The sequence below is a fragment of the Loxodonta africana genome, chromosome 1, assembly GCF_030014295.1.
Source record: "Loxodonta africana isolate mLoxAfr1 chromosome 1, mLoxAfr1.hap2, whole genome shotgun sequence".
NCBI classification, from domain to species: Eukaryota; Metazoa; Chordata; class Mammalia; order Proboscidea; family Elephantidae; genus Loxodonta; species Loxodonta africana.
Genome location: NC_087342.1, coordinates 228,309,903 through 228,323,759, shown reverse-complemented (window position 1 = coordinate 228,323,759; position 13,857 = coordinate 228,309,903). Strand labels below are relative to the sequence as shown.

At 47.2% G+C, this 13,857-nt stretch overlaps 1 protein-coding gene across 5 annotated transcripts in view; it reads right to left on the bottom strand.

The window, feature by feature from the left end:
• The window catches only part of SYNJ2 (synaptojanin 2), a 136,518-nt gene extending 124,649 nt beyond the window's left edge, over positions 1-11,869 (bottom strand). For all 5 annotated transcript variants that reach the window (XM_064292722.1, XM_064292725.1, XM_064292734.1 and 2 more), the window contains exon 1: positions 11,743-11,869. In XM_064292722.1, the coding sequence (XP_064148792.1) occupies positions 11,743-11,869 (127 nt within the window). The remainder of the gene's footprint in view (positions 1-11,742) is intronic.
• Between the last annotated feature and the right edge of the window lie 1,988 nt (positions 11,870-13,857).

Genomic DNA, 13,857 nt, shown 5'->3' with positions numbered 1-13,857 from the left:
CATTTCTTAGAACGCGGCTCTGGGTGGACTCCAACCTCCAACCTGGATACGTTAGCTGAGTGCAGTAACCATTGTACCACCCAGGAACTCCCAGATGCTCTCATGCAGGTCAGGCTTCAAGTCACTGACTGCCTTAGTCATCTACTGTTGCTGTAACAGAAACACCAAAAGCGGGTGCTCTAACAAACAGAAATTTATTCTCTCACGGTTTCAGAGGCTAGAAGTCTGAATTCAAGGTGCCAGCTCTAGGGAAAGGCTTTCTTTCTCTGTCAGCTCAGAGAAAGGGCCCTGTCTCTTTGAGCTCCCGTTCCTGGGGGATCTTATGTGGCTTGGCATCTCTCTCCCTCCATCGATGCTTCTCTCCCTTGCTTGTTTAATCTCTTTTACATTTCAAAAGAGATTGATTTAAGATACACGCTACACTAATCCTGTCTCATTAACGTAAATAGGATTATAATCCCAGGCATAAACCAAAACCAAACCCATTGCCATCAAGGTGATTGACTCATAGCAACCCTATAGGTCAGAGCAGAACTGCCCTACAGGGGCTCCGAGGCTGTAAATCTTCATGGAAGCAGACCGCCACATCTTTCTCCCGCAGAGCAGCTGGTGGGATCAAACCACAGCCCAGCACTTAACCACTGTGCCCCCAGGGCTCCTACCACAGGCACAAAGGTGAGGATTTACAACAGAAATTTGGGGGGCGGAGGGGAACACAATTCAATCCATAACACTGACCAAATAAATCCAGGTCAGAAACACGAGGACCGCAATAGTCCTGACAGCACCTTGCTGTAGCTTTAAACCATTTTGCCACTTCAAACAAAGCTCGACTTTGTGACCTTTGCACGAACACAGCAGCTGCAGGACCCAGGGGCCCAGTGTTTACATAGAACCCTCTCCCCCAGAAGCTCCAGGTAACTTAGGAACACTCTCTAATCAACTTAATTAAGTCTCCCAAGTCTACTTCCCCACCCCTCCCTCCTTGCTGCCTGTTCAACAGTGAGCAAGGCTGGGTGAGAGCAGGAGGCTTTCACTCACACACGAACACAGGTGCAGTCTCCAGACACCCTCAGGCCACCCTTCCCGGGTGTCTGTTGGCCACTATGGAGCCACGTGGCAGCCCCACTTATGCACCTCTCCCTACACCCAGCTCACGCCAAGTCTAAGAGAGCCAGAAAGGGAGACAGAAAGATGGCAAGTGCTTTTTGCCCCAATATGCAAATTTTTTACTGCAAATAAGAGAACATCTGGATACTATTTGTGGACTGTGGCCCAAGGGAAATTGCTACACGTGACAGCTTTTCATCTATACTTAAGAAGCCTCCTACCAATGAATCAGGTTACCAAGAAAACTTCAAAAAAAAAAACAAAAAACTTTTAAGTTGGTGCCAATAAGGCTGGCTGTTCTGCCTCTGGACTCCTTCTTCTCTGATGTACATAAAAGACTGATTCTCAACCTCATTCTCTTAGAAGAAAGAATTTGGACTTATTCCGTTAACGGATCTCCTGCTAAAAGGCTTGACGGCCTGGAGACTGCCCTATAGATTTCATGTTACAAGCAGAGGACATGGAACCAGGGATATCATTGCTGCTGTCACATGGATCCTGGCTGAAAGCAGAGAATACCGGAAAGATGTTTACCTGTGTTTTATTAACTATGTAAAGGCATTTGGCTGTGTGAATCAACAAATTATGGATAACGTTGTGAAGAATGGGAATTCTAGAACATTTAATTGTGCTCATGAGGAACCTGTACTTAGACCAAGAGGCAGTCGTTTGACCAGAACAAGGAGATACTTTGTGGTTTAAAGTCAAGAAAGGTGTGTGTCAGGCTTGTATCCTTTCACCATACTTATTCTATCTGTGTGCTGAGCAAATAATCTGAGAAACTAGATTATTCGAAGAAGAACAGGGCATCAGGATTGGAGGAAGATTCATTAACAGCCTGTGATATGCAGATGACACAATCTTGCTTGCTGAAAGTGAAGAGACTTGAAGCACTTACTGATGAAGATCAAAGACCACAGCCTTCAGGGTGGACTACACCTCAACATAAAGAAAACAAGAATCCTCACAAATGGACCAATGAGCAACATCATGATAAATGGGGAAAAGATTGAGGTTGTCAAGGATTTCATTTTACTTCTCATGGAAGCAGCAGTCAAAAATCAAAAGACGCATTGCATTGGACAAATCCACTGCAAAAAATCTCTTTAAAGTGTCAAAAAGCAAAGATGTCACTCTAAGAACTAAGGTGTGCCTGATGCAAGCCATGGTGTTTCCAGTCGCCTCATACGCATGTGAAAGTTGGACAATGAATAAGGAAGACCGAAGAAGAATTGATGCCTCTGAATTATTGTGCTGGTGAAGAATCTTGAATATACCATGGGCTGCCAGAAGAACAAACAAATCTGTCTTGGAAGAAGTACAGCCAGAAATGCTCCATAGATGCGATGATGACGAGGCTTCGTTTCATGTACTTTGAACATGTTATCAGGAGGGATAAATTCCTGGAGAAGGACATCATGCTTGGTAAAGTAGAGGGTTAGCGAAAAAGAGGAAGACTCTCGACAAGATGGACTGACACAGTGGCTGCAACAATGGGCTCAAGCGTAGCAACAATTGTGAGGATGGCTCAGGATCCGGCAGCATTTTGTTCTGTCGTACATAGGGTCGCTGTGAGTTGGAACTGACTTGACGGTACCTAACAACAACAGAGGACTATGAACCAATCATCAGTTTTTCCTAAACCAAAACCAGCTGCCACCGAGTCGACCCGGAGTCATGGCAACCCCTTCGTGTGTCAGAGTAGAACAGTGCTCCATAGGGTTTTCAGTGGTTCATTTTTTTGGAAGTAGATCACCAAGTCTTTCTCCCAAGGTGCCCCTGGGTGGCCCTGAACCTCCAACCCTCCCATTAGCTGTGGAGTACTTTAACTGTTTGCACCACCCAGGGACTTCTTCCCTAAAAGCACAACGCAATGCCAGAGCCCGGCTGCTAAGGAATGCTGAACCCTTCAAGCAAGAGGCATTTTTTCAAGTCAGCATCTCTCCGGGATAAGATTTGCTATAAAGACGCTGGGCCCAGCTGTCAGAGGCCATGTGCTTATGGGTGTCTGCTGACTCACCTAAAAGCAGCAGTGCGCATCGGACGGAATTTTTCGGAGCACTCAGGGCCTGTGATGATTAAGATTGTGTGTTGACTTGGCTAGGCCATGATTCTCTGTGTCTATATATGATCACGCCCATGATTGAATCTGCTGTTGAGTAGCCAATCAGTTGAAAGGGAGTTTCCTTGGGGGTGTGGCTTGCATCCAAATATGAGGAGACGCTCTGGGTTTTTGGCTTGCTCTGGATCCTGCAGCTGCCTCTTATTCATCTGACCTTTGGTTCTTGAAACTTGAGCTAACAGCTTATCTGCCGATTTTGGGATTTGTTGATCTTCACAGCCTGTGAATGGGAGCCCTGCTCTCTGCCCTGGAGATCTTGGGTTCACCAGCCCCTGCAGCTATGTGAATTGAGAGAAGCCTCTATTGTGATTCACGGACTTGGGACATTCCAGCCTCTGTGGTGTGAGCCGTTTCCTTGTAATAAATCTCTCTATATATTTATACATTTTACTGGTATTGCTTCTCTAGAGAACCCAGCCTAACCAGGGCCCAAGAAGAGACCATTACCCACACTGGAATAAACCCATGATATTATCCCTTTAGACCCATCACTGGAAAACCACAGCTGAACTGAGAAGGAACCTGCCCTCAACCTTGAACATCACAGAAAGTGTGAATGGTCAGGGTTAGGTGCTGACTATGCTGGCTGCCGGGGGTAGTGATGGTTCAGTGGGAGAATTCTCATCTTCCATGTCCGAAACCTGGATTCGATTCCCAGCCAATGTACCTACCTCATGCGTGCTGCCATGATGCTGAACAGGTTTCAGAGGAGATTCCAGACTAAGATGGACTAGGAAGAAAGGCCTGGCAATCTACTTCCAAATATCAGTCAATGAAAACCCTATGGCTCACAACACTCCAATTACACAACTCTTATGGATTGAATTGTGTCCCCCTAAAATGTGTATCAACTTGGTTGGTCCATGGTTCCCAGTATTGTGTGATTGTCCACCATTTTGTCATCTGAGGTGATTTTCTCATGTGTTGTAAATCCCACCTCTATGATATTAATGAAGTGGGATAAGCAGCAGTTATGTTAGTGAGGCAGGAGTCAATCTACAAGATACAGTTGTGTCTTAAGTCAATCTCTTTCGAGATATAAAAAACAGACATGAGCAGAGAGTTATGTGGGATCTCATACCAATAAGAAAGCAATGCCAGGAGTAGAGCATGTCCTTTGGACCCAAGGTACCTGTACCGAGAAGCTCCTACACCAGGGAAAGACTGATGACAAAGACCTCTCCCAGAGCCGACACAGAGGAGAAAGCCTTACCCTAGAGCTGGAGCCCTGAATTCAGACTTCTAGCCTCCTAGACTTCCAGCAAGAAAGCTGTGTCATCTGCAAGCTGCTAATGAGTCTTCCTCCAATCCTGATGCACCGTTCTTCATATAATCCAGCTTCTTGGATTATTGCTCAGCATACAGACTGAACGTTGTTCTTGTTGTTAAGTGTCGTCGAGACAGTTCCGACTCATAGTGACACTATGTACCACAGAGCAAAACACTGCCCAGGCCTGCACCACGCTCACAATCATTGCTATGCTTGAGCCCATTGTGGCAGTCACTGTGTCAATCCATCTCTTGAGGGTCTTCCCCTATTCCGCTGGCCCTGTACTTTACCAAGCATGATGTCCTTCTCTAGGGACTGATCCCTCCTGACAACATGTCCAAAGTATGTAAGACATAGTCTTGCAATCCTTGCTTCTAAGGAGCATTCTGGTTGTACTTCCTCCAAGACAGATTTGCTTGTTTTCTTGGCAGTCCACGGTATATTCAATATTCTTCGCCAACAGGACCATTTAAAGGTGTCAGTTCTTCTTCTGTCTTCCTTATTCATTGTCCAGCTTTCACATGCATATGATGCGATTGAAAATGCCATGGCTTGGGTCAGGCGCACCTTAGTCTTCAAGGTGGCGTTTTTGCTTTTCAACACTTTAAAGAGGTCCTTTGCAGCAGATTTGCCCAATGCAATATGTCTTTTGATTTCTTGACTGCTGCTTCCATGGTTGTTGATCGTGGATCCAAGTAAGATGACATCCTCGACAACTTCAATCTTTTCTCCATTTATCATGATGTTGCTTATTGATCCAGTTGTGAGGATTTTTGTTTTCTTTATGTTGAGGTGTAATCCATACTGAAGGCTGTGGTCTTTGATCTTCATCAGTAAGTGCTTCAAGTCCTCTTTACTTTCAGCAAGCAAGGTTGTGTCATCTGCATATCGCTGATTGTTAATGAGTCTTCCATCAATCCGGATGCCCCATTCTTCTTCACAGAGTCCAGCTTCTCGGATTATTCCAGATTGAATAGCTATGGTGAAAGCATACAACCCTGACACATGCCTTTCCTGACTTTAAACCACACAGTCTCTCCATGTTCTGTTCGAACAACTCCTCTTGATCAATGTTGTCATCAATTGAATTGTGTCCCTCCAAAACATGTGTCAACTTGGTTAGGCCATGATTCCCAGTATTGTGTGGTTGTCCTCCATTTTGTGGTGTATGTAATTTTTCTATGTGTTGTAAATCTTAATCTCTGCCTGTGTTGGTTAATGAGGCAAGAAATGTTAAAGAGCATTAGGGTGGGCTGTTACACCTTACTCAGGTCAAATCCCTGATTCAATGTAAAGGGAGTTTCCCTGGGGTGTGGCCTGAATCACCTTTTATCTTACAAGAGATAAAAGGAAAGGGAAGCAAGCAGAGACTCGGGACCTCATACCACCAAGAAAGCAGTGCCCATACCACCAAGAAAGCAGTGCCGGGAGCAGAGTGCATCCTTTGGACCCAAGGTGTGGAGAAGCTTCTAGTCCAGAGGAAGATTGATGACAAGGGCTTTCTACCAGAGCCAACAGGGAGAAAAAGTCTTCCACTGGCGCTGACGCCCTGAATTTGGACTTTTTAGCCTACTAGACAGTGAGAGAATAAATTTCTCTTTGATAAAGCTATCCACTTGTGATATTTCTGTTACAGCAGCACTGGATGACTAAGATATGTACAGGTTCCTCATGAGCACAATTAAATGTTCTGGAATTCCCATTCTTCACAATGTTATCCATAATTTGTTATGATTCACACAGCCGAATGCCTTTACATAGTCAATAAAACACAGGTAAACATCTTTCTGGTATTCTCTGCTTTCAGCCAAGACCCACATGACATCAATGATATCCCTGGTTCCACGTCCTCTTCTGAATCCAGCTTGAATTTCCAGCAGTTTCCTGTCAATATACTGCTGCAGTCACTTTTAAATGATCTTCAGCAAAATTTTACTTGAGTGTGATATTAATGATATTGTTCGATAATTTCCATATTTAGTTGGATCACCTTTCTTGGAAATAGGCATAAATATGGATCTCTTCCAGTGGGTTGGCCAAGAAGCTGTCTTCCAAATTTCTTGGCATAGACGAGTGAGCACTTCCAGTGCTGCATCCACTTGCTGAAACATCTCAGTACGTATTCCGTCAATTCCTGGAGCCTTGTTTTTCACCAATGCCTTCAGTGCAGCTTGGACTTCTTCCTTCAGTATCATCGGTTCCTGATCATATGCCACCTCCTAAAATGGCTGAACATCAACCAATTCTTTTTGGTATAGTGACTCTGTATATTCCTTCCATTTTCTTTTGATGTTTCCTGTGTCCTTTGATATTTCCCACGTAGAATACTTCAGTAGTATTGCAACTCGAGGCTTGAATTTTTTCTGCAGTTCTTTCAGCTTGAAAAATGCCGAGCATGTTCCTCCCTTTTGGTTTTCTACCTCCAGGCCTTTGCACAGTTCATTATAATACTGTACTTTATCTTCTCCAGCTGCCCTTTGAAATCTTCTGTTCAACTCTTTTACTTCACCGTTTCTTCCTTTCGCTTTAGCTACTTGACATTCAAGAGCAAGTTTGAGAGTCTCTTCTGACATCCATCTTGATCTTTTCTTTCTTTCCTGCCTTTTTAATGACCTCTTGGTTTTTTCATGTATGATGTCCTTGATGCCATCTCACAACTCATCTGGTCTTCAGTCATTAGTGTTCAATGTGTCAAATCTATTCCTGAAGTGGTCTCTAAATTCAGGTGAAATACACTCAGGGTAGTACTTTGGCCCTCTTGGACTTGTTCTAATTTTCTTCAGTTTCAACTTGAACTTGCAAACGAGCAACTGATGTTCTGTTTCGTAGTCGGCCCCTGGCCTTATTCTGACTGATGATATTGAGCTTTTCCGTCATCTCTTTCCACAGATGTAGTCAATTTGATTCTTGTGGCGAGGTTCACGTGTATGTTGTTGTTGTTACGTGCTGTTGAGTAGGTTCAGACTCATAGCAACCCTATGTACAACAGAATGAAACACTGCCCGGTCCTGTGCCACCCTCACAATCCTTGTTATGCTTGAGCCCATTGTTGCAGCCACTGTATCAATCCATCTTGTTGAGGTTCTCCCTCTTTTTCCTGTATAGTTGCCAATTATGTTGTTGAAAAAGTATGTGCAATGAAGAAGTTGTTGGTCTTGCAAAATTCTATCATGCGATCTCTGGCATTGTTTCTATCATCAAGGCCTTATTTTCCAGCTACGGATCCTTCTTCTTGTATCCAACTTATGCATTCCAATCACCAGTAATTATCAATGCATCCTGATTGCACGTCCTATCAATTTCAGACTGAAGAAGTTGGTAAAAATCTTCAACTTGTTCATCTTTGGCCTTAGTGGTTGATGTGTAAATTAACAACCTGCATCATGCAGATGATATAACCTTGATTGGTGAAAGTGAGAGGACTTGAAGCACTTACTGATGAAGATCAAAGACCATACAGCCCTCAGTATGGATTTCACCTCAACATAAAGAAAATTTAATCATCACAACTGGACCAATAAGCAACATCATGATAAAAGGAGAAAAGATTTAAGTTGTCGAGGATTTCATTCTACTTGGATCCACAATCAACACTCCTGGAAGCAGCAGTCAAGAAATCAAAGGACATAGCGCATTGGGCAAATCTGCTGCAAAAGACCTCTTTGATGCATTGAAAAGCAAAGCAAAGATGTCACCGTGAAGACTAAGGTGCGCCTGACCCAAGCCATTGTTTTTTCAGTCGCCTCATATGCATGCAAAATCTGGACAATGAATGAGGAAGACTGAACAATTGACGCATTTGAATTGTGGTGCTGGCGAAGAAGAATATTGAATATACCATGGACTGCCAAAAGAATGAACAAATTTGTCTTGGAAGAAGTACAGTCAGAATGCTCCAGTGAGTTGGAACTGACTTGATGGCACCTAACAACAACAACAACAGCCTTCTAGACTGTGAGAGAATAAATTTCTGGACTCCCAGGAGAATGAACAAATCCGTCTTGGAAGAAGTACAGTCAGAATACTCCTTGAAAGCAAGGATGGTGAGACTTCATCTCATGTACTTTGGACATGTTATCAGGAGGGACCTGTCCCTGGAGAAGGACATCACGCTTAGTAAAATAGAGGCCAGTAAAAAGGACGAAGATCCTCAACGAGATGGACTGACATGGCGGCTACAACAATAGGCTCAAACGTAGCAACGCTTGTGAGGATGGTTCAGGACCAGGCAGTGTTTCATTCTGTTGTGCATGGGGCCACTATGAGTCAGAATTGACTCAACGGCCCCCAACAACAAAAACAACAGCCTCTTAGACTGTGAGAGAATAATTTTTTATTTGTTAAAGCCATCGGCCTTTGGCATTTCTGTTAAAGCACACTAGATAACTAAGACACCAGCTGATCATGGGGATGGCACAGGACTGGGCGGCATTTTGTTCCCTTGTGCATGGGGTCCCTATGAGTCGGGTGCTGACTCGACAGCAGCTGACAACAACAATATGTTGGCTGGCACAAGTATGTGAGTCCCACACAAGCCTAGAGATTACAACTTTCGTGTAAAAAACGAAGGCATTCTTAACCTTGTCAAGAAAGGAAATGAAAAACACTAGACCTGCAAACACAGACGGAAATTTCAGGTCCTGAGCCACACTGTACAGACGTGACCTGTTTCGGGTATTTAAAAAGTTGAAACAACTTTCTCGTCACAGAAGGTTCTTACAGTCCTCCTCTGGGGCAGCAATGCCAGTAAACGCTACAGCTGCTTTGTAAAAAGAGTTTTATTTCATTTAAGAAAACCAGACCTCAAAAGTTAAGTATTCAGCCCAGCCAGTGTCTCTGGGTGGTGTGGTCAGTCCACACACCCAGAGGTGGCTCGTAAGAAAGGGCTGGCTACCTACTTCCAAAAACTCAGTCTTTGAAAACCCCATGGAGCACAGCTCTGACACACACAGCATCACCGTGAGTCAGAGGTGACTCAAAGGCAACTCATTTTTTTCCCTTTTGTTATTCAACCCCAGGTCTCCTGATAAATGAATGCTAGGTTAAGTGACAGATGTGGAGTGCACGCTGTAGGAAAAAGAGCCCAACCAGTGCCTACTCATAGCAACCCTACAGGACACCACAGGACTGCCCCACAGGGCTTCCCAAGCTGTGAATCTTTAAAGAAGCTGACTGCCACATCTTTCTCCTGCGGAACCACGGGTGGTTTTGAACCACCGACCTTTCTGTTAGCAGCTGAGAGCTTTAACCACTGTGCCGGCAGGACACCTCCACCCATTTCCTTATACCCTCTGTCCTGGAATCAACCACCAATGTAATACAAATGCATCTCGGCACAAACTTCATTTCTTAATGGAAAATATGCACTATTTTACTTTCATTAATCATTTTAAAATCTTCGCTTTGGGGAAAAAAAAATCTTTTTCCCCTGGTGGCTTAAATGTCTATGAACCTTACTTTACTGTGATCCAACCGAAGGACATTTTCATATCTTTGATGAAGGGGTATTTTCGTACTATGAAATCAATCTCAGTTCTGATAAACGTTCTATGAAGTAGACGTCTAAAATGGAATGGAAATTTTTGTGGGTTTCTTTCAAGGCCTTACCAAATGACCAAATTTGGACTTCTCAGGACAGGGCACAGATTGGAATAATCGGATAATGACTTAATCCACAATTCACTGCACATTTGTGATACTGAGAATACTGGAGACATTGTTTCAGTAGTCAAGTGACTAAAAACAAGCCAGAAAATTATATGCTAATGAAGTGACTGCTGTCATCATTAGCTGCCATCAAGTCAGCCCCAACTCACGGTGACCCCACGCACAAAGGGATCAAAGCACTGTGATCCATAGGGTTTTCACGGCCTAATATTTCAGAAGTAGATTGCCAGGCCTTTCTTCCTGGTCTTAGTCTGGAAGCGCCACTGAAAGCTGATCGGCATTCTAGCAATAGGCAAGCTTCCACTGACTGACAGGTGGTAGCTGCATTTGAGGTGCACTGGTTGACGGGAATCGAACCTGGGTCTCCCTCACGGAAGGAACAGGGAAGTGGAAATAGGAGAGATGGTGCTTCCAAGGCATCCATCCTCACTGAGGAGGCAATGGATACGAATGCAGAAAAAAAGACACATTTCTAAAGACCTGAGCAAGTGAGCGTCCGCTGCACCTGCCCGGCACCTCCATTCCAGGTGACTCTGCTCTGTGCTCTGTTCAGCTTCGTACACAGAAAGATGGTGGAGCTGGAGGCCACCCTAAGCCCACTGTCCTGTGTTGCTGTTTAAAATCCTAACAATCCTACCCGCTTTTGCTCACTTTGGTGTTACCTAGACCCTGGTCATGAATGCTGGCAACAAAACAAGGGAGGGGACGTAGTGATACAAGAAGTCGCGCACTGTGTGACCTTACAGAAATGCTCAGACAGGAGCTGTGTCGCCCTGGCAAGAAAGTTTCTCTTCAGGCCTCAGTTTACTCATCTGCAATACCAGGATAATAATATCTCTTTTCTAATTGTGAAAATTAAATGAGACTATGTCTCTAAAGTCCTCGGAGCACACCGCCCCTCTCAGGACTTCTGTGCCTCCCTTCAAATATTCCCGGCAGAAATGTAGTCACCAGGTAGTGTGTCAAAATCCACGTTCTCTACTCTGCTGTACTAACACTTCAAGCGGCGGCGCTAGCTGCAGTTTGGGGGTCGTCTCTCCGTTATAGGGCTTTGATCCTTAAGCCAGACCCACAAACCAAACGGCAATCCCTGGCTTCCTCACCAGCCGGTGCAACAGAAGCGGAGCGACCGGCGCACTGGGACCGTCATGAATGTGTAACGCGCCCCGAGAGGGCGCGCGCCCTAAATCGCCGGAGCCCGGCGCTCGGAGAACTCGACCCTCCGCGCACAGGCGGGCGGGCGGGCGGGCGGGCGGGCGCGGACCGAGAGCCTGGCCCGGGAGTGTCCCCGACCTCCGTCCCCTCGCCATGCCACTCAGAAAGGCCGCCCCCCACGCGCGACCCCCAAGTCCCGGGGACGGGAGGTGCCCTTGCTCGGTTTCAGCAAATGCGGGGTCTCCGCTCTGGGGGCTGCCCCTGGGCCGGAGAGGAGGGGACCGGGGCCAGGAGAGGAGGGGGCAGGACCCGGGCCCGGTGAGGAGGGGACCGGGGTCAGGAGAGGAAGGGACCCGGGCCCGGAGAGCAGGGGACCGGGGCTCGGAGACGAGGGCACCGGGGCAGGCGCCGCACTCACCGAGCGTGGCCACCGTGCCGGCCTCGAAGAGCAGGCAGTCGCCGCGGCCGCGCGCCTCCAGCAGGACGCTGCTCTCTCCCGCGGGCTCCAGCCGCGCGAGCAGCCGCAGCCCCTTGCTCAGGGACATGGCCGGGGCCGGGGCCGCGTCGGTCCCCGCGCTCCCCGCCGCCACTTCCAGGAGTTTCACTTTGTGCGGCGCTCCCGCCGGGCGCAGGCTCCTCCCCGGCCTCCTCCTCTTCCCAGCCTCCTCCACCTCCTCCTCTTCCTCCGCCCGCGGGGCAGGTGAGAGGGCGCGGCCCGGGCCAGGGGGTTCCCCAGAGGGGAGGCCGCGTAGGGGCTGATCCTGCGCCCCAGTGGGAAGAGGGCTTCCCGGGGCGAACAGCTGATAGGAAGATGCCAGGCATTCTTCTCTGCGGAGGAGGATGAAGGCCGGGGGTGCCTGGTGCCCTGTGTAATCCTGAAAGGACGTCCGGGGCCTTATAAGGACAGCAGGCCGGCGGGCCTGCGAGGCTGAGAGCCACTGGGAGGCGGCCAAGGCCTCCCCACTGCGGCCAGGCGCTGCGCCCCCTCTGCGGTTCACCGCTGCCACCCTGAGCAAGTCAGTACAACGCTCTGTGCCTCAGTCTCTCTGTCTGTACAGTGGGAGGGAGTAATAGGGTAGCGGTGAGGAGAAACCCATTGCCTCAGAGTAGATTAGGACTCGTGGCGACCCCATGTGTTACAGAATAGAACCGTGCCCCATAATGTTTTCTTGGCTGCAATCTTAAAGGAGTCTCGTCTTGGCGCAAATGGTTAAACGCTGGACCACTAACTGAAGGGTTAGCGGCTCAGACTCAGCCAGAGGTGCCTCGGAAAGGTCACAGCCTTGAAAACCCTATGGAGCGGTACTACTCTGACGCGCATAGGGTCGCCATGAGTTGGAATTGATGTGAGGGCAACTAGCAACAACAGATTGCCAGGCCTTTCTTCAGCAGCAGTGCCAGGTACGTTGGAACCTCCAACCTTTAGGTTAGTAATCAAGCACAAACCAGTTGCACCAGCTAAAGAATTAATTTGGTAAAGCCTCAGTAAGCGCCTGGCACAGAGTGTTCAGTGTTGCCTTTACCACTTTCTATAAATGATGATTTGCAGTCCATTGTCCATGCCAGGTGGAGCTGTTAGGGACCAACAGGACGTTGTCATGGAAAGGACAGAATAGGCCCATGTTCTCCAGACCATGGTCTGCTACTCACTGTGGGACCTTGACCTTAACTTGTCTGCACCTCACTTTCCCTGTGGGCACTGAGTGCTAGCCCAGACCTCTGCTCTGTCTGTTTTCTGCAAGCTGGGGGAAGGTGGACCGAGGTTTGGAAGTTTCATTTCTTTCTCTTCTGATGAGTAAGTCCAGATGATCCCAGAGACTTCCATGGGGGTGTCTCCATCAGTCCCCCAAACCAACCTGGTCCTCTCTCCCTGCCCCATCTTGTTCGAACTGAAGACTGTGGACCAAGCCTTTACTCCTGGAGTTGTTCCAGAAGGAGGCAGTGCCCGAGCGCCGAGTGGACACTGTGATATCTTACAGACATTCAGGAATGGCCAGACCAGGGTTCTGCTATTTGTGGGAAACCTCTCGAGTGATGATTTGGGGAATAAAGTAGATGTGAGGTGGACAATGGGGGCTGAGATTTGAATCACTCTGGAGCCTCCTGCTCTTTCCTTCACAAATTCAGCTCCCTGTGGTGGATATCCCATAGCTGTCTGAACAGTGTCTGTATCTGTAAAATGGAGATATTACTACCTCAGGAAAAAGTGTGCCCATTGAAGAAGCTGCTGGCCCACTGCTATGGATTGAATTGTGTCTTCCAGAAAGATAATGTTGAAATCCTAACCTGTGAATGTGACCTTGTTTGGAAATAGTCTTTGAAAACGTTACCAGAAAATATTATCACAAGGCCATACCAGCGTAGGGCGAGTCCTAATCCTGTATGACCGCTGTCCTTATGAGAGAGGAGAAGAAACACGTAGGAAGAACAGCCATGTGATGACAAAGGGAGAAACAGCTGCAAGTCAAGGAACGCCGTGGGTTGCAGGGGACTACCGGAAGCTAGGAGAGAGGCATGGAACAGACTCTTCCTC